At 40.8% G+C, this 27,854-nt stretch overlaps 3 protein-coding genes across 10 annotated transcripts in view; 2 read left to right on the forward strand and 1 right to left on the reverse strand.

Annotated features, from left to right (window-relative positions):
• The window catches only part of USP40 (ubiquitin specific peptidase 40), a 32,745-nt gene extending 19,815 nt beyond the window's left edge, over window positions 1-12,930 (reverse strand). For 2 of the 5 annotated variants that reach the window (XM_010713229.2, XM_010713230.2), the window contains exons 1-11: window positions 12,543-12,620; window positions 9,140-9,356; window positions 8,632-8,699; window positions 7,273-7,386; window positions 6,578-6,742; window positions 5,993-6,139; window positions 3,793-3,936; window positions 2,753-2,881; window positions 2,065-2,166; window positions 1,612-1,719; window positions 220-541 (exon numbers count right to left, since the gene is read on the reverse strand). In XM_010713229.2, the coding sequence (XP_010711531.1) occupies window positions 220-541; window positions 1,612-1,719; window positions 2,065-2,166; window positions 2,753-2,881; window positions 3,793-3,936; window positions 5,993-6,139; window positions 6,578-6,742; window positions 7,273-7,386; window positions 8,632-8,699; window positions 9,140-9,338 (1,498 nt within the window). In that variant the 5' untranslated portion in view covers window positions 9,339-9,356; window positions 12,543-12,620. Of the gene's footprint in view, window positions 1-219; window positions 542-1,611; window positions 1,720-2,064; window positions 2,167-2,752; window positions 2,882-3,792; window positions 3,937-5,992; window positions 6,140-6,577; window positions 6,743-7,272; window positions 7,387-8,631; window positions 8,700-9,139; window positions 9,357-12,542; window positions 12,806-12,909 lie in introns of those variants that run through there. The other 3 variants (XM_010713228.3, XM_010713225.3, XM_010713226.2) reach the window with 3 other exon arrangements.
• The window catches only part of LOC100547885 (UDP-glucuronosyltransferase 1-1-like), a 47,430-nt gene continuing 31,067 nt past the window's right edge, over window positions 11,492-27,854 (forward strand). The window contains exons 1-2 of one of the 4 annotated variants that reach the window (XM_010713216.2): window positions 11,492-11,597; window positions 14,399-15,263. In XM_010713216.2, coding sequence (XP_010711518.1) covers window positions 14,403-15,263 — 861 coding nt within the window. In that variant the 5' untranslated portion in view covers window positions 11,492-11,597; window positions 14,399-14,402. Of the gene's footprint in view, window positions 11,598-14,365; window positions 15,264-19,044; window positions 19,954-26,366; window positions 27,290-27,854 lie in introns of those variants that run through there. The other 3 variants (XM_010713215.3, XM_010713223.3, XM_010713219.3) reach the window with 3 other exon arrangements.
• LOC100547576 (UDP-glucuronosyltransferase 1-1-like) lies at window positions 21,535-23,121 on the forward strand. The gene has a single exon (XM_003207360.4). It carries the CDS (start codon window positions 22,150-22,152, stop codon window positions 23,104-23,106), a length of 957 nt encoding a protein of 318 aa, XP_003207408.1. The 5' UTR covers window positions 21,535-22,149; the 3' UTR covers window positions 23,107-23,121.

Below are 27,854 nucleotides of genomic sequence, written 5' to 3' on the forward strand. Positions count from 1 at the left end.
AAGGTCAGTGTCAGCTATAGCCAATTAACTGTTCACAATCTCCTCGGAGATTACTTTCTTGTATCTTGAGTTAACTCTTTTTTTCAATTAGCACTAGAAGACATCTATATCCTCGATACCCAAGCAAAGGACAGAAATGCCCACCTGCCTTCACCCTCCTGAAAAATCTCAATATCAATGAAGGAAGCCCCCCAGAACACAAAGAGGAATTCTGTGTACCTTCAGGAGGTCTTTTCAACTGAGACTTGCGATAGAACAGCATGTAGGCACTCTCTTTACCCTGAAATTGTTTCTCAATATCCTCCTCTTTGATGGGCTGGACTTTTGAATCATTCAGATCAAACCAATGGCAACCAGCAGAACTCTCTCCTAGCCTTAGAGGTTCTTTTTCTGAATTCCATTGGATACCATTCTCCTGAGGAGGGCTCCAGAAATCTTGTCCTTGAAAATCAGACTTAAATTGGAGCTTGTATTTTTCCTTTAAACCAACTTTATTTTCATCAGGACTGAACTGAAATATCTGGGGATGATTCTGCAAATACTAAAAATAAAAGCAAGGACAAGGTGCAATAACAACATTTTAGTAGAGGAAGATACTCAGTGTTAAATATAACATTGCATCAGCTGATTGCATCAGCAACGTGACCCAATTTGTCCTCAAATTCATACACGCAACCCACTCACACCAACTGATTTCTCAATAGGTATTTTCTGTTTTCAAATACATGCAAAGAAAACAAAACAAAACAAAAAAGCAATAAAAACAAAAGCAAAAAACCAATCATACTAAGAAAAAAATTAGAGAACCACGCATGCACAACTCCCTCAGGAAAAAAAAGGTAAAAAATAAAGAGAAAAACACAGCCAGACAGAAGCTCTAAGTCAGCTAGTTGTAATGCTCACAACAGCACTCAAACATGGAGATTGTTAATATTGGGGAGCTCAGAACTTGTTCCTATACGTTCTCTACAGAGGTCAGAAAAAGGGCTCTCTGTGGAAGACTCACATTAGATCTCACAAATATTCTAAATTTACTTGCAACCTCTATTGTTAGTCTTATTAAAAAAGAGCAACATGATTTTTCCGCACATCTGTAACATAAATGCGTACGCATTTTCCTTAAAGTGCAAAAAAATGAAGTAGTAACTAATTAGACAAACACAACACTGTATTTGAAGTGCTAAACTTTATGGATGTATCTTAATCAACCAAAAGGTGCCTCTTCTTCCAAAATCCATTTCAAGTCTGACTTTGAAGCAGTGCTGCATTTCTTCTTTAATTCTTACCACTGTTTCTATGTCCAAGTGGCAGTACTGCTGTTGCAGGTTTACCCACAGACACAAGCGAGACAATATTTAGTACTCAAAGCTGACTCTTTTTTAGGCCAACAATAAACAATATAAATGGAAAAAAGCTTTCAGGCTGATAAGCTTTTGAGCATCCTGTTTGTATTTCCCAGACTATTAATCTGCCTCACAAACAAATCTCTTATACATGCATTAACTTGCTAGTCCAAGTGCCAGTGTTTTCAATTGTCATCCTACTGATTCTTCATTAGAAATATAAAGTTACCCTCACAATAAGAAAGAAGGTAACAGACATACATGTTACCTTTCGTAATGCTCCGTACTGTTTTCGGTATTTCTTGTTCCAGGACATCTTTATTTTCTCCAAGAATTTCTGCCCTAATTGATCCACAGGAATTTGTTTACATTCTTCCTACAAAGAAATTAAAAACTAAGATAATGAAGGTTACAAATGTCAAGGAAACAACACAAAGAAAGCAATTTGAGTGATTAAGTCATGGATACTTGTTAATAAGTCAGAGTAGCATCACATTCTGCAACACCTTAAGAAGCAACTTACGAAATACTAAAAAAAAAAAAACCATCTTTTTTGTATGAGTTGCAATGATTCATCCTAAAATTGGCCTAAATTATGAGTTTTACATGCTTCACAATAAGCTTGGAAGAGTTCTGTACTGTTAACTCTGGCACATTTCAGCCCCTTCTGCTGGGTTCCCTAACATCAAAATTGAAGCAACGAACTCTTTACATACCATACCTCTGATAAAATCCCTTTCAATACTGCCAATGGATTTTCTGTTTCTTTGGCATTTTCATTCTCTCTTGAAGGTTTATCTTCAATCAGCCTATCCTCATCTTCCTGTGTAAGAAAAATAGTACATTCACAAGCACTGACTTCAAACACTGCTGGCAGTTTTCCAGCCAGCACTGAGATTTGCATATGCAGTTTAGAACTGTAAAGCCAATACTCCAAAAGTATATTTCAGAGCAAGTTGTGCATAATGTTTTAGGAAGGACTGTTCTGCAGTCTCTTTACACAGATATCTGGATGCCACACAGAGATATCCAGTTCATCACGTGTCAAACACATGGCAAAGATTCAGTCACACACTACCACAAGAGTTGAAGCAGCTTGCACGCAGCTCACTGCAGTGCATACGCACCCACTGTCTGATTCTGCCCACCTGCCTCACAACAGGCAGCAGGAATACAGCAGCCAGGTACTGTGAGAGACAGCAGAACAGAAAGCTAAAATTTGCTACAAAATCCTAATAGCTTCCAACTGTAGAGACAATTGCACGAGGGCAAAAACTAACCTTCTCGATCAAATGCCTCACTAAAGTATTAATTAGCTTGGATGCCCATTTCATTCTCTAGCTCTTAATGCTTTTCTGAAATATAAGAGACAAGCAAGAGAAAAAAAAAACACAATATTTAGCACTTACTTGTAATTGCCAGTTTCCTAATTCATCCACATCTCTGATATAAACATGATAGTGTCCTCCATAGCAGCCACCTTTATGTATAATAACAGAGAAGAGCTCATACATGTACTCTGAATCATCCATTTCAGTCTTCAAAAAGAAAAATAATAACAATAATAATATATATCAGCAAGTCTTTCACACAAGGACACTTCTACACCATCAGCATAGCTCCAGATATCTCTGTATGCCTTTGCATGTGCCAAGACTGAAGGGGCTTTTCAGTGTTGTAGAACACAAGTGTGGACAAAAGTGATTCTGAATAACAGTGGAAAATGAAATATTTTAATATTAAAATAATGAAATATTGATGCAAATAATATTGATGCAAATATTGATGCAACCTGATGTTTATAACCAACTTATTTTGTTAAAAAGACTAGAGAAAAACAAACACTTAACAAATCAACTGAAAAAAGGCATCCCCAAATACAAACCCTGAGCTGGCATTGCAACACTTCAACTAAAAAAAAAAAACCCAAAACCCTCTTCAAGGAGAGTTAAGCATATTCTTCAAATACTTCAAGGAACAAAAGCTGGCATCAGGCAATGGAACAGCTCAGTTTATGACCAGAATAGATGTACAGTTATTCAAAGAGAAATTAGGAAAAAAATGAAGTAACTGATAAAAACATTTGTAGCTGATTTTATATATGGCAACACACACACACACACACACACACACACACACACATAAGTTACCGAACAAAGTTGAAAGAAAATTAAATCTACTTTTGTATTAAGCAAATATCAGATTAAGTTTTAGGTCGTTATTAACCTCTTCCACCTTGTATAGCAACAAGGTATTTCTCTTACTCTGTTAGAAAGTGAAACATTTGGAAACATTTTTGTAAAAGCACTGAACTAGAGACACAGGAAAAGCCCACAAAGTCTGCTTAATATCTGGCTTTGACTAAATGCAAAATTAAAGACACCTTGACCTTAAAATATCAGTTCTCTGCTGAGTGTATAGAAACTTTAACAAATATAACAGTACAAACCTGCTCACAAAAAGGCCTCAGATTTATCTGGAAAGGGAAGGTATAGCAACTAGTTTCCTTGTATCGTTCACACTTCTCAAAGTCAAAGTTAAATCTCAGGAGAGAGATGGTGAGAAAGGGAGGCAACTTATGTAGTTTAGCTGACTGTAACATGAAAAAAAAAAAGTTACAAGCATATTGTTATACAGAATAACCTTGCTATGGTCAATTCTATTATTCTATTTTCTTTACAAGGAGGCAGACAAGACCGGTATTTTTGTTACTACATAACTAAAGCAATCAAGATCCTTCCCTTACATTGCAGTCTACACCCTCAATGATCACTAGTCCCATACTTAACCCTGCTATGAAAGTGAAGGAGCACACTGCTGAAAATCAAGACAGTAATTTTCATCTGCTATGACTATTGGACTGCTTCTGAATTCAATAGAAATGGTCTAAAATACATCACCAGAAGATATCACAGTGGCACGTTGCTTAAGATATGCCAGACTGATTGAAGAAAACAGCCTCGACTAAGATCAGTGGCCTATGATAAACAAGCATGAGGCTGTGTCTGATGGATCCTGGAAGACTACAGATACCCACAGAACAATCAAGCAAGAGTTAAATCTCTCTTCATTTTATTTATAGCAGTGGGAAACTTTAGGCAGGAAAGCCAAACGTAGTCCATTTTAGAAAGGCAGAATCACAGAATCATTTATATTGGATCCATAAGATCATCAAGTCCAACCATCCACCTAACACCTAATTCACTGAGATCAAACAAGGTACGTAAGCACATCAGAAATACTGGTGCAAAACCCAACCAACTACCTTGCATCACTCTGAACATAACCACAGATTCAGTTCTTGAACACGGGGTTCTTCAACGTCTGATTTTTTTTTTTTTTTTTAAGGAGGTCAAGACAAAAGAGGGTAGGAAATAACATCCAAAGACGCAGAGAATACTGAAGAAATGGAGGAGTGGTGTTGCTAGGTATGGGTCACGGTGTCTAGATGTGAACAGACATTCTCTGTCAGAGTGACTCAGCAGGTACCTCACTCTCTGCAGGCAACCATGATCATGCACACTGCATATGCTGCACCTGTGGCCCCAGTCATGCTGCCAATCCACAGCTAAGCAACTTCACGTTCAAGTTCCAAGTTCCCCTTGTCCTGAGTGGATGATCAAATTTCAGAGGTAGCCAACTGTTATCTTGCACTCCCCTTTGAACTCAGGGAAGTTGAACTCGAACACTTATAACCAAGCCATGTGAGGCACTGGCAAAAATTCCTAAGTCCTGTAAGGTACTGATTAACTGTGACTGACCTGAACTTGCCTCTGCACCTTTTCCTTTCCACATTAAACATGATGCAAGGTTTGCTCATCCTGATGCAGGATAGTCACCAGAGCAGGACGAAGAGCTTTGTTGTTGTGAAGAAGGGACAACAAATCAAAGGCAAAGTGCACTATCAGCTGTTTATGTCTGCTTTGCCTTTACAGTCTTTTAGCAAGAGGAAAAACAAGACCCCCAGTGGAGCCCACAGCTGGAAGCCACCGGCTTAGTATGTGGCTTAGCTCGCTGAGAGAAGACACGACATGGTGGTGCTTATACCAGAAATAAACTGATGGGAAAGACACAGGTGTAGGCTGTAAAAACATACACGTCCATTGCCATAAACACTGGAAAACCTGAGTAGTTACTTCCATGTTACCCACTTAAAGGCTCTAGTACACTGCAGCAGATTTTTTCAGTCAGTTAATGCATCACTGCAAGCCGTTCAACATCAGAGAAACAATGCAATACCTAAATCAAGTGATCTCATTTCCCTGCCCAAAGCAGGAGTTTCTTATTATGTTTCTCTTCCATGGGTGCTCTTCAGGTAAGAATTTCTAGATAGTTTATTTCCTTCTTTTCTTTAGGCTCTAGCTTATCTTTCAGTCTATGCTCTGAAATGCCCACAGTCAGGTGCAGTAGAAGCATGTGAATGCAGCAGTACTCTCATAATTACATACCATCCCACTCACTATTACTTAAAGACTGCAACAACATTGGAGTCCGGAAATGGATCACATAAGCTGCTGAGATTTAAAATGCAAGTCCAATTTTGGCATGCTCTTGTAACATTTTTTTATTTTGGGGCTAGAGGGTAGACACAGCAATGTAAGTCTCTAAACATTAGCAAATCAAACGCTGACAATGACCTGATGCATTACCTTTGATGCCTCAACAAGCTTATCACAGGCTCCACATCGATACAAGTTCTCATTTTCAAAGTATTCCTCTTCCACATACATGTTCCACAGGGCCTCCTCCAAACCAGTTACACCTTTTACTGCCACTGTTAGGTCTAAAAAATCTTCCTATGCAGAAGTACAACAACAACAACAGAGATAGTAAGTACTGTAAAGTTACCAAGAACAGTAAAGCAGTGTAAAGATGTTTTACTATTGTTACCCCACTGTTCAGCTGTCTGATAACTACATCTGCAGGCAGAACTTACCAACTCAGATGTAATAATGCTTGCTGATTGTTTGTTTTGTTGTTTTTTTGTTTTTGTTTTTGTTTTTTTTTAAGCTCATGAGTCACATCTTGATATATGTGGCTTAGAAAATTCCAGCTAAGATTTAGCAACTGTCAGTCACGCACAATTTCCACACATCTGCAAGCCTGCGGTGCCCTAACCAATATCTAGATTCACTATGACCACCAGTGATGCTGCGGAAAGATGTCATCTATTATTTTTTTTTGGACAGAGCAAGGGGAACAGAAGCTTAACATGGAAAATCCTCCAGCATTACCTGTCTCTCACTGATGTTCTTGCATTCTTTACAAACAATCTGGTTGACAACAGTCCCGTGGTACAATCGATTAATAAGGTCATGACCCGAAGTTCCCACAAGGGAACTCTCCAAAGCACTGAACAGAATCCGATTCAGCTCCTGCACATCATGCTGCCTCATTTCCTGCACAACAAAAAACAAACTCAAAGAAATAAACTAGTGTCATTTGCTTTGCTTATTGCTTAAAAACAACTTAAACTACACATGCCAAAAACCTGCCTCAATGGTTACCCATATATTTACTACTTTGAGAAAAATGTATTAGTAGTAGTTATTCTTAATTCAGTCATGCTTTCTGTAGTAGTTAAAAGTGCATAAAAAACATGAGACACAGTTTCACCTGTGTAGATCTCCACTAAGCTCTAGGGTGCATTACACAGAAAACGGAAACTTAAATAACTAAGGACAAGTAGCCTAATTACTGTTGAAAAACCATTCCTGCAAAAACAATGGTACAGCTACTCAAAATGTGTTTAAAGGAACAAGTTTCTGCTGCTGACTGGAAACAACTAACACATAGTGCATGTGGAGATACAACAGCACAGAAGAAAATCTGGACCAATTAATTACTATCTCCATAGCATGAAATATTTTAAGCTAGTTTTTAAATGTCAGACTTCAGTATCAGTGGTGCCACAGGTGCTGACGTGTACCTCATTGCTGTTCCAACCAAAGCTCTCAGTAAGGTCTGTTGTAGATGCAGCCTGCTGATCTAAGAGCAGGAGCTGGGCAAATAACCGTTGAAGTTGTAATGGAATTATCCGAACCTAGGAATAAAAGAACCAAAATATATCTTTAAATCAACAGTTGAAATAAACTTACGGAATTCAGTCAAACTAAACAGAACTATAATAAACCACCATTAACGATTGCTTTCATAACTTGACTCTCATCAGAACATCAGTTCCCAAACATATACAACCCCTCCATATTCAATACAGTCATGGAACATGAGCTTTGTGATAAAGCAAGACTGTATGGATTTAAATAAAACCACCACCAGAGCACAAAAGGACAACTGTCCTACTTTTCATAACCCTGAAATCTAAGAATGCAGTTACAGACAAGCTGCTCCTTGTTCAGTAAAAGGACAGATGATGAGGTGGAAGGAGAAGGGTCAATGTCAATCAATATCAGCTGCCTATTTTTATCTTCAATTTAGAAAGCAATTAATATTTCCAAGCAATTAACTGTGATATGTTAATCCAAGGGCTAAAGAATGAAACTGAAGTAGTTTAGCAGACCTGCTGAAGTAGTCAATTTTAGTAAGCACTTCTAAAATGAATATTAAATTGCAGTCCCATAATGTTTTTTGTATAGGTGGGCTGTTAAACCTGCAGAATCTCAGTGCAGTCACCCAGTCTCCATACATTTTGTTTTTATTTCTATTTTTTTTTAACTGTTGGCAAATCAGTCATAGCATTGTAGTTTTAATTACAGCAGAGAAAAACAAAAAGGCACTGTACAAACTTCGGGATCATTTCTGCTTCTGTGAAGAACCTCTGCTACCAAACTCAGTGGAAACAGGCTCAACAGCTTACTTTTGAAGGAAAAGCTTATAGTACTTAAGGGAGCATATAAACAGGAAGGGAAATGGCTGTTTACGAGGATGGATAGTGATAGGACGAGGGGGAATGGTTTTACACTGAGAGAGGGGAGGTTTAGGTTAGATATTAGGAGAAAGTTTTTCCACACAGAAGGTTGTGACACACTGGAACAGGTTGCCCAAAGAGGTTGTGGATGCCCCATCCCTGGAAGCATTCAAGGCCAGGCTGGATGTGTCTCTGCACACAGCAAGGGGTTGGAACTGGATGATTGTTGTGGTCCTTTTCAACCCAGGCCATTATGTGATTCTATGATACTGAAAACTTGCATCTGTGTGCAAAAAAGGATTTCAACCAACCAGCCTTTCGGTATCACAGTTAAGCTTTCATTCACCCTCATGAAAATACTGTTTCAAACTATACGGAACAACACTGAACAGTGACAAAATAGAAGAAGATTTTAAATACTTTTGCATCTGGTTTGCCAACATCATCCAGAGTCCCAAGTTCTTCAGGTCCTAGAGAGAACAGTGCCTCTGTAATTGTAAAGAAAAATGACACATTAAGGAAAAAAGGTAATGCTTTTTCTTTGAAGATTTGTCAAAACATCGTGCAACATCTCAACATCATTCATCATTACACATGGTTCAGGCTAAAAAGCACACATAAACATGGAGATGTTTAGATAGCAAAATACTGTTTTCTTCTATGAACTATATGTTATGTAGAGCAATAGCCTCACTTATTTTCACAAGCAGTAGGTGTTTAAGATACAATGTGTACAACAGTTCTATTTCGTGTAGAAGTGACAATACTAATTTTAGAGACTAAAAGCTGGCTATTCTGTAATAACTCACTTCAATTCAACTGAAATAAACTGTTTATGTTTGCAGTGTTTCTTTAATAAACAATCAGAAATGCAAGTCACTACAAAATATCAATGGAGATTATTTTAAGGAGGTTCTGAACACAGTACCTCTGAATTCTGGTGTGAAAAGCAGAGTCTGCAGAAGGGAATTGAGGTAGCAGGTCCCACCTTGGTTTTTGATACCACTAAGATTGGTAAAATCTCTGGGAGCTGGAGGCTCAGAATCTTTGGGCCTTGATTTCTTTCCTTTTCCATAATGATTGTTTGAAATAAAGGAAAAATCCTCTTCAAATAAGTCCCCAAACATCGTGAAAACAAAACAGTCCTTTAAAAAACACAGAATAATCAGTTTACTATGAAAAATGCAATTGAATCCACCCTCCTCAAACCCTCACAGATCTTCTGGCCCAACTGTAGAATTAGCTTACACCTTTTAAAAAAATCTTATTCTGTTATTCTAAAAATGAACATCAGATCCATACAGAAACACACGTTAGTGTAACAAAAAAGGGCGAATTAAAAGCATTCATCTCAGCATGCTTTTAACTAGAATCAACTTTGTCACATTTCAATCTTGCATCAGCACAAATGTATATGCCAAAACAAACAGGTCATTCTAAACACCTATTATTTACTAGATTTACTAGTTTTCAAGGTATTTTTTGAAGGAAATTTATGTAAGGTCCCCAAAATTAGTGAATATGCCTGCACTGTCTCTCTCTCAATAAATCCACATACATATAAAATCTGTCTCTAGCTAGTTCAGATGGAAACACTGCAATACATAGGCAAAAATACAGCAGTGTTTTAGCAAAATAATTTCTGTGCTTCCAGATGTTGAGCAAGCCAGAAACAGTGTCAAAAAAACACTTATATTTTTGAGGGGTTTTTTTTTAGTCTTTTTGGTAGCTCTATGACCTTTCCATGTGTAACAAGATCCCTCACTTCAATCCCTTTTGTTTGTACTTGCCACTCCTTAGTTTTTCACTTACTGTGCTGCAAGTGTTTGTCTTAGAAATGAATAACCCATGAATTATACTGAAGCACAGAATAACCATTCCCTATCTACCTTAACACCACTTGCAATTTTATGGTTTTTTATCACATTAATTCAAAAGCCTCTACTGTGGATGACCCATCCCTGGAGGCATTTAAGGCCAGGCTGGATGTGGCGCTGGGAAGCCTGGTCTGGTGGCTGGTGACCCTACACATAGCAAGGAGTTGGACCACAATGCTCATCTAGTTTTTTTTCAACCCAGGCCATTCTAGGATTCTATGATCCATTCTTACAACCTTATAAAGTTCTACAGGTGTGCAAAACCATGGGTTGCTATAGCTAAACAAGCATTGTTTGGTTCTCGTTCAAGCAGTTCATCTTTCTAAGAAATGTTTAGTTTTGTTGTTGTTGCTTTTAAATCATGCCAGGGTCTCTCTGCTGTACATTCACTTCAAACTCAGTGACTATACACATAGTTTACATGTGAATTTACCTACAATCAGCATTATCAGCTATTCCATCATTCAGCTTCTGAGTAGCTTGAAGACTTTAAATCTTCACTAACAGTGCTCATTTTTATTGCTACGTATCAACAGATATCACAAGAAAAAATACCCGCTTCAGAATTCACTTTTTTTTTTTTAACCAACAGATTACATGCTGAACCACAAAAGAGCCCTAGAAAAAAGAGAAAGAAACTACATCTTACTCCCTTCTGTGAGGGTTCATCTTCAATTTCCCATCTTTTAATTAATTAATTCAATCAAGCAAAAACTTTCTTCTTCTCCTGTGCCAGCTTACTTTCCTAGGGAGCCTTCATTGGCAAACCTTACTGAATATCTTTTTAAATGCCAAAAGTAGTCCAGAGCTCCCCACTCAACCAGCTGCTAGTTCTTCAGGTATCTGACAAATCTCTTTTTATAAAATCATAGAATGGTCTGCGTTGAAAAGGACCACAACGACCAACCAGTTTCAACCCCCCCCCTGCTATGTGCAGTGTCACCAACCACCAGACCAGGCTGCCCAGAGCTACATCCAGCCTGGCCTTGAATGCCTCCAAGGATGGGGCATCCACAACATCATTACATTAAGTAATTTTAGTCTCTTTGCCTACTTTTTATGCAAAAGGCTATGCTCTGAGAAGCTGACTATGAAGCAGCATGGAAACATTCGCTCTTGTTTGTTTTATAACACTTCTTTATCACTTATAACAATGCATATCCATTTAAAAACTCCTTCAAAAATGCAGGTGGAGTAACGAATACATACCTTCTTTGCAATACCTTTTTCTACTCTGAATGCAGCTCTAAAACCTTGACCTCACCTCCCCTGCTTCAAGAACATGATTGATAAGCTAAGCACCCTTCAAAAGCTCTCAGCCTTCATCTATTTTACAGTGGGTGTGTCATATTTACCATTTAACCAGACAAAGATTATGATTCATATTGTTCTCATGTGAACATATACTTCGATCCTACTAGGTTTGCTCACCATAAAAGCACACACACTTGGGAAGCAACAATCACCTCACTGCTGACTTGAGCACCCCTCACCACTCCAGAGGAGCAGGTAAGTGTGGCAGTGCCAAACCCTCCTTCACTCCTTGCTTCAGGACCCTCAAAGCATTACTGTGTCTTAGTTTCAGCTGGGAAGGAATTGTTTTCTTCAAAGTGCCTAGTACTATGCTGTGTTTTGGTTCTAGAAAAACAATGCTAGTAATACACTGATGTTTATAGCAGCTGTTAAGCAGTGCTGTAGAGAGCCGAGGCCATTTGCAGCAAAGGGCCCAAGGAGCTGGGAGGGAACAGAATTAGGACAGCTGACTTAAACTGACCAAAGCAATATTCCATACCATATGGCATCAAGCAAAAGGCGTTCTGAAGGAGGAGGGAGCTCCTCTCTCTCTCTTCCACTGCTCAGGGGTTAGCTGCACATTTCTCAGGGGGTGGTGAGCAATTGCTTGTGCACTACTTTTATCTATTATCTTTCTCCTTTTCTCTCTCGGAAAATAATTTTATCTCAGCCTATGAGATCTACTTTGTTTCCCCTTCCCCCCCCCCATCCCACCGGGAAGGAGGGAAGTGAGAGCAAGGCTGCGCGGTGCTGAGCCATCTGCTGGCTTGAACCACAACATACTGCTAGCACCTTCCTTCCCTTAAAAGTCATAAAATACGGATTAGAAACGTAAAATCACAGCACGGCTTCGGCTGGAAGGGACCTTACAGCCCATCTAGTTCCAACTAGGTGGGGCTTGGGGCTGCTTGCCAGCAAAAATGGTTGCCCAGCCCCCATCCTTCAATGCCTCAGGGCACCACAGCTTCACTGGGCAGACCGTGCCAGCGCCTCACCACCCAACGAGTCAATAATTTCCTCCTAACATGCAATCCAGACCTCCCCTCTTTCAGTTTAAAGCCATTCCCCCTTGTTCTGCCCTTAATAGGCCATGTGAAGTCGCTCTCCCTCCTGCTTGTAAGCTCCCTTCGAAGGAACCAGACCCCCCCCCCATCACCTCACCTCCGCCGCCAGCCTCCCACCTCTCCTCAGCCGCCTCTTCCCCTCGCGGCTGCACCCCGCCCAACACCCGGCTCCGGCTCCGGCTCCGGCTCCACCCCGCCAGGCAGCCACGGCAGCGCTCCACTCTCCGCTCAGCCTTGCCTCGGTTCCGGCCGGGAAGAGGCCGAATCCGCACCGCTCAGAGCAAGCAGACGGCCCAAAGCCGCCACCTCTCTGTCGCTGCTGCCGCCATTTTTGTTTTGGCGCGACGCACAGCGCGCTGAGGGGCCGGCCCTACCGGGCCTGCCGGGGCATGGAGTCCGCTGTGCTGGCTAACACGGGCTGTGGCAGCTCTGTGCCTATGGCTCTACGTCCTGCTGTGCCTTACCAGCACAGCCACAAGCTCCTCCGTAGAGAATAATAGAAGGGCTGAGGTTGGAAGGGACCTTAAAGTTCATCCAGTTCCAACCCCTCTGCTCTGGGCGGGGCTACACTCCACCGGCTCAGGCTGCCCTTGAGTGCCTCCAGGGATGGGGCACCACAGCAGCCTGTACCAGTGCATTACTGCCCCTGAGTAAACATCTAGCCTAACATCTAGCCTAAATTTATCCTCTTTTAGTTTAAAGCAATTCCCCCTTGTCCTATCACTCAAAAGAGTGCATCTTCAGATAGAAGACAATTCCTCCTTCATCGTGCCCCAACTGTGTCCCTTCCCACTGAAGCCTGAAGTTCCTAACTATCTCCTTATGTGGTTAAATCAGTTTCAGAGGTACCCAGCTGTTATCCCACGTTGCCTTGAGCCAAGAAAAGATTAACTCATAAACAAACCCTTGCCAGAATAATCAAGCAAAATAAGTGAGACTCTGGCAAACTAGCAGACGCATGGAAGCTCCCCTAAAGTACTGATTAACTTCCCTTGTCCTCAGTTTGACTCTGCACCCTTTGCCTTCCCTATTAGCAGTGTTCCAAGTTTGGAATTTCCAATCATCATGCTGCAAGCTGAGAGTCAATAGTGGAAGCCTAAAAGAGGGCAGGGCATTTCCCTGGTAGAACACAAGCTGCTCTCTGGTCTTTAGCTAAAAATCAGGTCTGATAGCTGGGCCCACATGTGAGTCTCTTTTGTGAGACCTGTAAACATATTAAGTATACCATGTTATATCTGATTCTACTTTATATCTATATTGGTGAAGAGTTTTTAGCTGCATAACAGAAGTTTCATGGCTATTTCCTAGACTGTGAAAAAAACTGCATTGCTCCTTGAAAGTAAGATGCTGGACTTCAAATAAACAGATCTCTGCTTCGAGATGCCAGACTACTCTCTCTAAATGTCTCATCCTAGTGCTATATTGTAGGCTGCAGGGATAATCCCTTCCTGGTAGCCCAAAAGACTTTGTTGATCTCACTTTAGCCAGTAACATAACATCCTCATTTTCTGTTTTCAGAGAAATTTTCTGAACATCTGTGTATCCAACCATAATCTAATGTGTTGAGGCTCTTTTCATTTGTCATTGTACTGTGTGAATTCTTTTTACCAAACTTGCCTTCCTTTACCCTGACTAGGACACATTAATGATCAAGAGAAATATTTTAAGAAAACTAATTGGGATGTCAAGGAGCTAGTTCTTCACTGAGCGCTGAAGAACTCCAATGAGTCAACACAGTGAAGGATCACTATGTTTGGCATTACAAGTAACCAAAAAAAAAAAAAGCAACAACACTCACCCATAACTGAGCACAGATCTGAGGAGTAAAACATTAACTAGAATATAAACAGAAAGCAGCACAGCTCAGCAAATACATCCATTCACATCCTATAAAAGCATATTCAAGTTAGAGCCTGCAGTAGGAGACGGTTTCAGTCTGTACTCTGTCCACAGGAAAATGACGTTGCGGCTTTGCTATCCACTTGCCACCTGGACTTTTATCCTCCTCATTCCTGGCCTCTCTGAAGGAGGGAAACTCCTGGTGGTGCCCATGATTGGAAGCCACTGGCTAAGCATGAAGGAAGTAGCTCACAAGCTTGCTGAGAGGGGACATGAAGTGGTGGTGCTTAAACCAGAAGTAAGCTGGAATACGGGAGACAAACACGGACATGCATATACTGTGAAAACATACCCAGTGTCCACCAAGTTAGAAGATCTGGATAATACCTTTAAAGTGTATCTTGAAACTCACCTGAAGAGTATGCCTTTCCCAAAAAATGTTATAGCAATTTTCAATGACTTCACACGCCTTTTCGAATCCTTTTATAGTCAGTGCAAGGAAATGTTCAGCAGTATGGAAACACTGCAGTACTTGAATGAAAGCAGCTTCGATGCAGTCCTCACAGATCCCTTTTTTATGTGTGGAGCAACAGTTGCCAATTACCTTTCACTTCCATTTGTTTTCTTCATGAGAGGATTACCTTGCAATCTACACTTTGAAGCAGCACAGTGCACGAGCCCTCTGTCATATGTCCCCAGAACACTTTCATTCAATTCAGACCACATGACGTTCTTCCAGAGAGTAGAAAATACACTGATTTCTCTCCTGGAGCTCTTTTACTGTAATGCCATCTATCAAGATGCAATAAAGTTTTCCTCTGAAATTCTTCAAAGAGAAGTAACCCTGCTGGACCTCCTGAACTCTGCTTCTATTTCAATAATGAGGTTTGACTTTGTGTTTGAGTATCCCAGACCGGTGATGCCCAATATGGTCTTCGTTGGAGGTATGAACTGTGCTGAGAAGAAACCACTGCCTAAGGTATGTTCATTTTCTCAAATTACACATTTTCCAAGGCAATGTAATTTCATGGCTAGAGGATGTTTAGTGCTCTTGGTAATCTTTTTCTTTCTGAAGTGCTTCAATAGATCTGATTCTTGACATTTTTTCCCATGGTCTGAAATGGTGGCAGATGGCTGTTATTTGAATTAATATTTTTAGAGAAATCCAATGTTTGACTTCATCTTCTGTATGCTGTTGTCAGTGAATACATATTATTCTGTCAGATGCAGCAGTAGTTTCATCTTCATGTAGTGTAACAAGTATTTATTTCATCTGAATGATAAAATGCATTTCATTAATTAAAAAATTATTTTAATTAATTTACATTGTCTCTATTTTCATAAAAGAATGTTTTGTAACTGGCAAATAATTTTTTGTACGTGTTTTTTGACATTGACTTTTATCAGAATTGTTCTGCAGTTTTATAGACAGCCTATCTAGTTAAAACAATTAGTAGCATCAGATATTTCTTACTAGTCATGGAGGAGGACACGGATTTCTTTCCTCTGATATTTCCTTCTCATTTCTGAAGTGTGCTCATATGGTATTATTACATATTTGTACCAGTTTCTTTGAGTTAAATTTATTTTCTTTCTGCAGTTATACTCTTTCATGGGTTTATTCAGTTTCAGCAAGGCAAATACAGAATAAGCTGAATGCAGACATTTCCTTGTGTTTGACTGAAGAGAGTGATAATTTACTGATTTAGATTTTGGATGTACAATGGCATGTTCTTGAAGAACATGAGGATTGCATGACAGAAGTCTTTTATATCCTTTTACATGTCTTTATATCCTGAAGCTAATGGTCAGACTAGGTGATCTTGGAGGTCTTTCCCATAATGGTACACCATGTGATACTATGAAGGTCTCAGATCTGCCAACAGTTGTAGATTGCTGTTTTCCAAAGTAGTGTAACTATTCTCCGTGTATTTTATACCCGGTGCCTGCTATCATCATAATGACTTTTGTCACTGTGTGGAAATCATGTTTTCTGCACCTTTAAAAACTTTCTGTATTCCTCCTCCCCTCGCTCTGGTTATATTTTCTATGGAAAATGTTAGCATTTGTCCTATTTTGCTTGAAATAGCACCCTGCAGCAAAGCAACATGCATTAGAGTGTAAACACGCAAATAAGTGGTGTGTATCTATACACAGATGTAAGCTCTGTGTCGATCACTACTGTTCAGACATAGAATCATGTGATAAGAACAGATAGTTCTCTGAAACCCGGTAACCTGCTGCCCATAGAGAAGAGAATGGAAGGCTAGGACGACCTAGTTACAGGAGAAATTTGTGTAGCAAAACACTTAAAAGGATATGTAATACAAAGTCACAAGGTTTAGTTTCCTGGATCTAGCTCCCTGGGTCACTCTAACTGGAGCCTGGGCGGCCATTATGTATATGGATTGTTATTGCTTTCTTACAGCATTACCTGGTGTCCAGTGTCAGTGCTGGATAACCAGGTTTGTTTTGGCATCTACCAACCTGCTGTAATCCTTATGCGTGACACTTTAGCAGCAAAAAACACCAGATTCAATTGCAGAATGATTCCTTCTGACTCAACGTAGAAGCCTATGGTATCAAATGTATTAGAATTCTAGAATGTCCCAAATGGGAAGGAACCCTTAAGGATCATTGAGTCCAACTTCTGGCTCCACAGAAACCTTTCAAAACCCAACTCCTATGGCTGAAAGCAGTGTTCCAACATTCCCTGAGCCCAGCAGCTCAGGGCCATGTCCACTGCCTCGGGGACTTGTGGGCCATCATGGGGAGCTGCAGGCTACCATGTGGTTTCCCCTCATTTCCCCTTCTCTGAGTTCTACAAAGAGGGCTCAGCTGCTCCTTATATCTCTTGCCCTAATATCCACCCACTCAGGACCTGGAGCAAATTTTTTTTCTTGTTGTTTAGCCTGAAGAATAAGAGTGCTAGCAGTTGGCTATTATATACAACTCTTTACAAACAGAGGGGCATCATGACATGTAATCCTAGCAGTGTTTCTGGACATCATGCTGAGGATGCATTTCTGTCACTGGTTCCCAGGTACCCTGGAGTATGTTGTCAGTAAATGTCCAAGTCCAGTTTCTTCTATCCCAAGGAGCTCCATCAGCTGCACAAACCACATGGCAGTCTGCATGTGGGTGCTCATCCCACTTGTCAACATGTCAGACAGCCTGCTGTGTAAGGATGTTTGTATTGGGTTCTTGGACATTGGTTTAAGGTCTGGAGTGATGTGATGTGCATCCACCATCATTTTATCAAACATCTCCATTTGGATGCCAAGATACCAGTCGTGTTACAGCCCACCTTCTCTTCAGTTATTGAATGAACAGCAAGAATGGGAAAATCCTGTGGGAGGTGCATGAATTTGAGGCAGCTATTTTGTGTGTGATGGGAAGCCTTAAATGGGAGTGAAAGTATCACACATGTTTGTGAGAGAATTTTTCACTCTGTGACAGATTTTCTGTGCACAATCTTTCTGTTTTCCCTTGCACTGTGTTGCTGTGAGATGGTTAGGATGGCGCCATCCTATTTCATAGTGTGTTGGAAATAGCCAACATCCTTGGGTCATGCTGATATAAACTATGAGCTGATTTTAGGTAGTATACAAGTTCAATTCAGTTACATGAATGAGTAAAACCTAGGCATGATTATTTATAACTTATTTGCCAATATGAAGGTTGCAATTTGCAGACCCACATTTAAATGATCAGCTGAAGGTGACCCAGCACTGACTGAGCACCTGAGAAATGCTCTCTGACAAATGAGTGCAGTCAGAAACCTGCATTTACCTTGGCATTACCAATAAATACTCACCATGTCTAAGTGACAGATGCTATTGCATGTTCATTAGCTCACTTAACAGCCACCCACAGCACCTTATCTTTAAACCATCTCTGGGAAAGGAGCAAACAGATTAGATAGGTGCCCAGATATCACCATCTGATCTGATCACTAGTCAAGTAATGGGTCTCTATCTCCTTTCTACATCAGAGCTACAGTAATTCTGCATTGAATAAATGTTGCTGTATGAGAACAGCAAGAGATTCCAGAGATTTGTCTTTTTAGAGATTATTTCAAGCGGATGGACACGAGAGGAAAATAATCAGCTTTAGGATGTGTAGTTCTAGCAAATCCAGACTTTTCCAGGTGAAGTGCAGGAGACAGGCAAGAGTTAATCCCAGCTCCTTGCGTGACTTGTGTTCACATACGCAAAGTTATTAATGCTTGCCCGTGTGAAACAGTGACTGAGTTCAAGGATAAATTCCTGCACTTAGTGCTTTCAATGAACATTTGCCCAATGACTCAGCTTATCTCAGAACGGTAGTTGCTTGCATAGTTACATCAGTCAGCCAACGCTGAACATAGCCAACTCACTCAGCAGCTAGCAGTCCTCTATCTCCCAGAGGCAAGAAAGGTGAATAGGAGAGGTGGGGGCTGCTGCAGTTTGGGTAAGACAAAGTGGGGTCTGCATTGATGGGCTGCTGATGCTAAGAAGGCCATCAGTCTGTGGTACTAGTATGGAAAGGAGAAGGGTGAGGCATTGAATTGTAGTCACAGTATGGGAGAGCCATGTTTATGACAGCAGACACACCTTTCTCATGCTTGTACAAGCCTACTTTTGAAGTCCAAAACCCATTTCAACATTTTTTAATCATTAATCTCCTGACATGAATCCAGTTGCGTGCAAACTGCTAAACATATGAAACAGTAAGTCAAAAGGGCAAAAGTATCATTGCGAAGTGGCATATTTGTGTAGGTGGATTGAAGCCTCAAAAGCTTTCAAACCACCCCAGCTCACACTTGCTTGGATTTCTTTCCACCTTGCAACATGCTGATGGCAATGCTTCTCCTCTTCTTGTGCTCCTTGAGTACTGCTGCTGCTGGGAAGCTGCTGGTGATCCCGATGGACGGCAGTCACTGGCTCAGTATGAAGGAAGTGCTGGCTGAGCTGAGCAGGAAAGGGCACGAAATAGTTGTTGTAGCACCAGACAGCAATATCCTCATAGATTCTTCAGGGAATTTCACGATGAAGACGTATCCTGTACCATACAAGCAGGAAGAGATGGAAGAGCTTTTGCATACTTTTGGTATGAGCAGTTTCAGTGAACGGCCTTTTCTTACCAGATTTTTGGATACTTGGGAAAATTTTAGAAAGACTTCTGCTATGTTTCAAACTGCCTGCAGTTCCTTACTGTACAGAAAAGAACTGATGAAATTTATGGAAGAAAGCAAATTTGATGCAGTCTTTACAGATCCTCTGACACCCTGTGGACAAATAGTTGCTCTGCATTTGTCTATTCCTACCGTTTTCTTCTTGCGAGGTATTCCATGTTCTATAGACATTTATGCTGCTCAGAGCCCAAGCCCACCATCCTATGTCCCACGATTGTTTTCATTCAGTACAGATCATATGACATTTCCTCAGAGAATGAAGAACTTACTGATAAGCATTTCAGAGTATTTTACCTGCAGTATCATCTTTTCACCATTTGAAAGGCTGGCCTCAGACTTTCTCCAAAAGCCTATGACATTGACACAGCTTCTAAGTCACGGATCTATTTGGCTGAAGAGAACTGACTTTGCCTTTGACTATCCCATGCCTGTGATGCCCAGTATGGTTTTCATTGGAGGCATAAACTGTAGAAGGAAGAAGCTATTACCTCAGGTTAGTGAGTGACTGGGAAAAGTTCTGGTAGTCATACGCTTGCACGGTCTGTGTGTGACCTAATGGCATTTGATATAGACATTACTTAACCTAAAGGTGTAATTTAGAGTAACTGTTTCTGTATAGTCAAGGCATGTGAAAAACAGTGGTGTCGTTGACCAGCAGAAGAAGACATGATTCCATCTTCTTTTTTTGGACTTGCCCAACATAGGGATTTTGTTCTCTAAGGAAATCACATGCTATGCTATATTTAATTCCAGCTGGTCATGTACACAAACTTCACCTGGTCCAGGAATTAATGCATAAAAGTGTAGGTGGATTTAACAGTTCTTTCAAAAATTCTTTGCCCCCTGACACAATAGTGTATTTCTTCAAGAGTACTAGCTGCTTATCTAGTCAGAAAAGTAACTCACTGGGTAAAGTGCAATAGCATTATTTGCTCTTTTTTTTAACAGCAGTGTTTGGTTTGAGTTGAAAGGCTAATCCTTTATTATGGGGAAAGTTACAGTCTAGCAACAGTTTCCATCACAAAAACTAGGCAGCTGCATACTCAGCTGTCTTATATTTATAAGACATCCAGTTCAGATAGAAAATGCTTTCCTGTAAATATTGTGGGATCTTTAATGCTGATTACTTCTTGCATGTGTGTGATGCATGTTGACTTTCTGGTGTTCATGATGTACTACATTAACTTCATGATGTACTACATTAGCTTGTGGCTGCATGTATCTCAGCTTCTTGCTTGATTGTGATAAGTACAACAGTCTCATGTTGTGAAGGTAGACATTAAGTAGGAAAGGATAGATAGGAGGAGATAGCACTCCTCAGCAGCTGATGAATCTCTAGTTAGTGTCATCCAGCAGTGTCAGCAGTAAATCACATTGTTTCTTGAAAGAGATAAAACTTTTGTCCTTTACAAATACCCCTTACAAAGAAACAGGCATTTCTCTGTTCTTCCCTTGAATGTTTTTCACTTCTCTGTGTCATACATAGTGTATGTATTCCTCCTGCCTGTCACCTCTTCTATTCTTCCTGTAAATCCATATGCCTTTGTGAATATGAATTAAGGATGCTTTATAGTAAAATAGATTTGCATTTTACAAGCTTGCACACCTTCCCCAGATCCAGCCTTATCTGCCCTCAGGCTGTGCTTAACTCCTCCCATTACTTCATCTGATGCTGCCCATTGTAAGTACTGTTTACTTCAGTCGACCAGCTATTGCTCAGGTCCTGCTTACTCACAGAAATGTCTTTCAAATTGCAATAAACCCTCTCCATAGCCACTTCTATTGGGGTAGTACTTTTTTTTTCTCTGTTCTGTTCATCTGACCTGTTTAAAGGCTGCTTCAGGGACAAACCCGGACAGGCCCTCTGGGAAAGTGACGAGACCAGTTTGTCTGCACGCAGTTCCACTTTAAATTTCGACTCTCCTCTAAAACCAGAGCTCACTTTCACCCTTGTCTTGCAAGGGCTAAAAAGTTCAGGGTCCAGCATAGTTTTATTACTGATTCTTTAATGGCATTCCAGCCCTTTATTTGTTATCTTCTAGATGTAGCTAGGTATCACAGTTATATCTAAAAGAAAAATTTAATCCTGCAGGTTAGCACATGTCTAACAAAAATGCTTGCTAACTGCTCAGACAGGGTATTTTAGTTTTAGTCTTTCCTCTGAAATAAGAACACCATAACCTGCCACTTAAAAACAGTTCTTGTTCTGAAAGCGTTATTGGTTACTTCTGCCCAGGCTTTAACTGGGTACCAAGGGATCTGAGTGGCTTTACTCTCTTGTAACTCCTGTCAATTGGCAGTTAACATTCTGGTTGCTCTTTCAGTTTAGTCTTATACTTCCACAGCATGGTTTCCTTATTTTCTTACGCATGTACATAGTTTTTTTCAGTTAATGATTTGTTACACAGCATTATTAGTGCATTACTTGCTGAAAAAAAATGTTATTCCCTTTAGTCCCCCTATTAATTCAGTACAAATGGATGGGCATTATCCAGTTTAGCTATGGATCAGATGACTGCTAGAGAGATTGGCTGAACTTTAACACCTTCAATTTGTCCATATCAGTGATTATACATTCACCACAAAGCAAATAAGTCTAAAGATCATCATGAAAAACACAGCACAGTTAGCTTAAAAGCCCAGAGATGCTCGTGTTCAATAGAACAGCTCTTCCTACATTTCTGCAGGAATGGCCCTGGTCCTTCCTTCTCATCCACAAGTCTCAGTGTCGCTGCTTCTGCTGCTGTCCATTCTCAGTTTGGCTGCAGGTGGGAAGCTGCTGGTGGTGCCCGTAGGTGGGAGTCATTGGCTCAGCATGCAGGAAGTGTTAGTTGGACTCAGGCAGAAAGGATATGAAATAGTTGTCGTTGCTCCTGAAATCGATTTACATGTAAAGCCATCAGACAATTTTACAATGAAGCTGTACCAAGTCCCCATACCAGAGGAAGAGATAAACAGAGATTTCCAGGCATTTGTAAAGGAGGCATTTGAAGAAGGATCATTCCTGGAACGATTTCATAGAGTACGAGAAAGAGTGAAAAGACTCTATGATTTAGGCTTCATCGCCTGTGAACAGTTACTGAACAACAAAGAACTTATGAGATATCTCGAGGAGAGTAACTTTGATGCTCTCTTTACAGACCCTGTACTGCCCTGTGGAGCGATAGTGGCTGAGCATCTTTCCCTCCCTTCTGTGTATTTACTGAGAGGAATACCATGTGGCTTAGATATTGAGGCCACTCAGTGTCCCAATCCCCCTTCTTATATTCCCAGGCTATTTACAGACAATACAGATCACATGAACTTCCTCCAGCGTGTGAAGAACATCATCTTTGACACCTCCAATCTTTTTCTTTGTGACTTTATTTTTAAACCATATGAAAAACTGGCTTCTGAGTTCCTTCAGCGAGATGTGACCATGCTAGATCTCTTTCGTAAGGCTTCCATATGGCTTCTGAGGTATGACTTTGTGCTAGATTATCCACGACCATTGATGCCCAACATAATTGTGGTTGGAGGAGTAAACTGTGCTCACAAGCAGTTACCTCAGGTGGGTTGTGCTCTGTTTTTAATTCTCGTTCTGATAGACTTCTGTGCTCCTAAAAATGTAGTATTATATATCAGATATATATTTAGTTCTCAATAGGAGTGAGCTGTGCAAGTATTAGTGAAAACAATGGTATTTCTGTCATTTCTTCCTCTCTTTCTGTTTTTTTCTGTATAGACAACTTTATCTTTTCATTTACAAAGTATGGTGAATTGAGAGGCAATAAGTGGCTTCTGATTTGTTTTTTTCCCTATAAAAGAAGACATTGTCCCACTTGGCTGAGGATAGGTAAGAGTATATGAGAAGTATAGGAATGTGTACCTTGTGTGTACGCCAATGGAGTGGTGCCTGCATTGAAAGCTTCATCTGGCATTAGAAAAAAAAAAAGGCACCTTAGGTTAATCATCAGTGAAAGAGTGGTCAGGTGCTGGAATGGGCTGCTCAGTGAGGTGGTGGAGTCACTGACACTGGAAATGTTCAAGAAACATTTACATGTTGTATAGAGGGGCATGGTTTAGTGAGAACTGTTGGTGAGAGGCAGGCGGTTGGCTGTATGATCTTGAAGGTCTTTTCCAACATTGGTGATTATATTATTCTATGTTTCTATCATCCAATTTAACTGTGAAATGAGCACTGGATTTCTTACACATGACTTTTTCGCTCTGTATTATTGAAATACATTATCTATGGTGCTGAGTAACTGGGACTTACTTGCTCTCATAAGGATCTCATAGTGAGCTATGGAAGGGTGCTGGAAAGTCTGAGAGACTGTCACAGCCTCACAGTCAGATAAAATCTTTCAAATTGACACCTGCTGGGAGTAGTGTGTTATTTATAAAGAAATGCACATCAGGCTTCTGTCCAGAGGCACCCTTTCTGAGTTATCACTTTTTTCTTTGTCTGTGAAATTGCCTGCTATATAAGAAAGTATTTCCAAAGCCAAAATGAACAGAAATGTCACAGATGTTGGACACTCAAGCTATGAAAAAGAGTCTGTGTTTACAGGCAGACCTCAGACAATCTTTCCTTGGAGATGACTTTGTGATATCTGAGATTCCATCAATGTTGAGAGCCTGAAGAAGATATGATGACATGGTGGATCCTGGTGAATTGCATGAGAGCTGCCACAGTGTTTTTCACCTAGAATTTCTTCCAGGGCTGCTCTCAGTAGAAGAAAAATTCTTTGCTCTTCTAGTGAAGGTCTGTAGTGGAACTTTGTACCCACTATTGAAAGGGACTACCAGGTTCTGTGGAAAGTAGGACAAGGTGCTCTATTACCTGAGTTCTTTACTCAGTGAGTGGCCAGCTGTTCTGAGCCACTGGATGTACCTCATTGTGTACAGGATGATGTGTCCTGCAATCAAACTGCTGTCATTTTAAACAGAATCTTGAACAGCTCTTTCACAAGTGCTGGCCCATAGGCCTTCTAGAGGTGAATGTACAGAGGGAGAGGCCATGCCCAGAGGAAAGCGAGCAGCCACTGGTAGGTGCAGTGGTGATGTGGGCATGACAGATCTCCTGTGGACGCAAAAGTTTCATCCTGAGAGAGGCTATTAGAAGCACAGAGCCACACACAGCCACTCCTGCCTCCTTCCAGGGTCACACACCTCTCTTCCTCTAAAAGGAACAGATGGGGCGTAGCTGGTGGGTTCAATAGGACCATCCACCCATGGACTTGGTTGAACTCTAGTGCTTGTTATCCAGCCTTTTATCAAACCAATGATTAAACATTTACCACACAGCAGTTACGTTATTGAACGATCACAATCTATGGCATAGAGCAGATAGCTTAAAGAGCACAGGGCTGTTGCTATTGCTTCAGAGGTGCCCGGAGTTCTCTTCCTGTGCCGCACTCCAACATTTCTGCAGGAATGGCCCTGGTACTTCCTTCTCATCCACAAGTCTCAGTGTCGCTGCTTCTGCTGCTGTCTGTGCTCAGCTTGGCTGCAGGTGGGAAGCTGCTGGTGGTGCCTGTAGATGGGAGTCATTGGCTCAGCATGCGGGAAGTGTTAGATGGACTTAGGCAGAAAGGACATGAAATAGTCATCGTTGCTCCTGAAATCAATTTACAAATAAAACCATCAGAGAATTTTATTATGAAAAGCTATGCAGTCCCTTTCACACAGGAAGAGATGGATGGATATTTCCAAGCATTTTTTAAGGATGCATTTAGAGAAGGATCATTCCTGGAAAGATTTCATGCAGTACGAGAAAGATTGAAAACACTCTTTGATTTAGGCTGCAGAGCTTGTGAACAGTTACTGAACAACAAAGAACTTATGAGATATCTCGAGGAGAGTAACTTTGATGCTCTCTTTACGGATCCTGCACTGCCCTGTGGAGCGATAGTGGCTGAGCACCTTTCCCTCCCTTCTGTGTACTTACTGAGAGGAATACCATGTGGCTTAGATATTGAGGCCACTCAGTGTCCCAATCCCCCTTCTTATGTCCCCAGGCTATTAACAGACAATACAGATCACATGAACTTCCTCCAGCGTGTGAAGAATTGTTATTCTTTGACCACCTCCTAATTTCTTTTTCTTTGTGACTTTCTTTTGAAACCATATGAAAAACTGGCTTCTCAGTTCCTTCAGCGAGATGTGACCATGCTAGATCTCTTTCGTAAGGCTTCCATATGGCTTCTGAGGTATGACTTTTGTGTTAGATTATCCACGACCATTGATGCCCAACATAATTGTGGTTGGAGGAGTAAACTGTGCTCACAAGCAGTTACCTCAGGTGGGTTGTGCTCTGTTTTTAATTCTTGTTCTGATAGACTTCTGTGCTCCTAAAAATGTAGTATTATATATCAGATGTATATTTAGTTCTCAATAGGAGTAAGCTGTGCAAGTATTAGTGAAAAAACAATGGTATTTCTGTCATTTCTTCCTTACTTTCTGCTTCTTCTGCATAGATGACTTCATCTTTTCATTTACAAAGTATGGTGAATTGAGAGGCAATAAGTGGCCTCTGTCTTGTTTCCCTTTTCTGTACAAGAAGGCATTCTCCCACTTGGCTGAGAAGAGGTGACTTCCCCTCTGTGTATGCCAATGGAGTGGTACTCTGCACTGAAAGCTTCAACTGGCATTAGAAAGAAGCCCATGCTATCGGAAGCACAGTTCCATACAACACACTCCCTCCTTTCTTTTGTGTTAGACTGTACTGTTCATCCTGTAGAATATTCTGCATCTTATCCATTGTATCGCCTCTTTTGTACCCACCTACGTACTTTTCTGATTTCTAGTGCTTGTTATCTGACCTCTTACCCAATCCAGGATTATACATTTACCACACATTGGATATATCCAAGGTTCACAAGTTATTGAGCTGCTCAGGTTGCTTAAAAGTGCAGAGCTGATGCTTTTCTTTCAGAGCTGCCCGGAGTTCTCTTTCTGTGCAGCTCTCCCCACATTTTGCAGGAATGGCCCTGGTATTTCCTTCTCATCCACAAGTCTCAGTGTCGCTGCTTCTGCTGCTGTCCGTGCTCAGCTTGGCTGCAGGTGGGAAGCTGCTGGTGGTGCCTGTAGATGGGAGTCATTGGCTCAGCATGCGGGAAGTATTAGACGGACTTAGGCAGAAAGGACATGAAATAGTCGTCGTAGCACCTGAAGTCAGTGTACACATAAAGCCTACAAACAATTTTATTATGAAAATGTACTCAGTCCCTTTCACACAGGAAGAGATGGATGGCAGTTTCCGGGAATTTTCTAAGGAGGCATTTGCAGAAGGATCCTTTCTGGAAAGGCTTGCTACAATTCATCAACGTGTTCAAAGAATGTCTGCCATATACCTGTCTACTTGTGAGCATTTACTGTACAACAAAGAGCTCATCAGATATCTTGAGGAGTCTGAGTTTGATGCTCTCTTTACAGACCCATTTTTACCTTGTGGGCAGATACTGGCTGAGCATCTTTCAATCCCTTCTGTGTTTCTTTTACAGCATATACCATGTGGCTTAGATATTGATGCCACTCAATGTCCCAACCCCCCTTCTTACATCCCTAGGATTTTCAGTGGCAATTCAGACCACATGAACTTTCTCCAGCGTGTAAAGAATATTTTTTTTGACATCCCACATTCTCTTCTTTGTCATCTTCTCTTTCAACCGTACACAAAACTGGCTTCCGAGTTCCTTCAGCAAGATGTGACTGTATTAGATCTCTTACGCAAGGCATCTATTTGGCTTGTACGATTTGACTTTGTTTTCCATTATCCAAAACCATTGATGCCGAACATGATCATAATTGGAGGAATAACCTGCACTCATAAGAAGTTATCTCAGGTGGGTGATGCCCTTGTTTCTTTCTTCACTTAAACTAGTATTTTCACTACAGAACTTTGTATCATTTAGTTAGAAAGGTTTAACTGTGTAAACAGGTTCAAGCTGCTTTTCACTTACCAAGAGATGCCAGTACTTGGTTAGATGAAGACACTTGCATATTACAGTTTAGAAATTGTGTTTAGAACAGATAAATCTCAGCTGACATCTATGTAGATTTGTAGGCCTGAATCTATCCTTGTTGCTCAGATTCAAGCCCATAATACCTTCTGTTACCATCTGAGAAATTCAACTTCTTTGCTAGAGGTTGGAAATGTAAAAGGTGATGAGAACAGCTTAAGATGTTTGTATGAGAGCACTGTTCATGAGAGCAGCTGGTGCTTCTGCTAGGTAGGCGTCAGTGTCTCTGTGTGCTTGCAGATGAGTGCAGTCAGAAGAAATGTGAAATAGTTGGGCCTGAAGGTGCAAGAACAGATCTCCCAATAAACATCAGAGAGAGGAAAGGAAGGAGATGGGTGCAGTAGTGTTCTGAAGGGAAGACATGGATGGACGTTACCTAATGAGCAGG

The sequence above is a fragment of the Meleagris gallopavo genome, chromosome 7 (assembly GCF_000146605.3).
Source record: "Meleagris gallopavo isolate NT-WF06-2002-E0010 breed Aviagen turkey brand Nicholas breeding stock chromosome 7, Turkey_5.1, whole genome shotgun sequence".
Classification (NCBI taxonomy): Eukaryota; Metazoa; Chordata; class Aves; order Galliformes; family Phasianidae; genus Meleagris; species Meleagris gallopavo.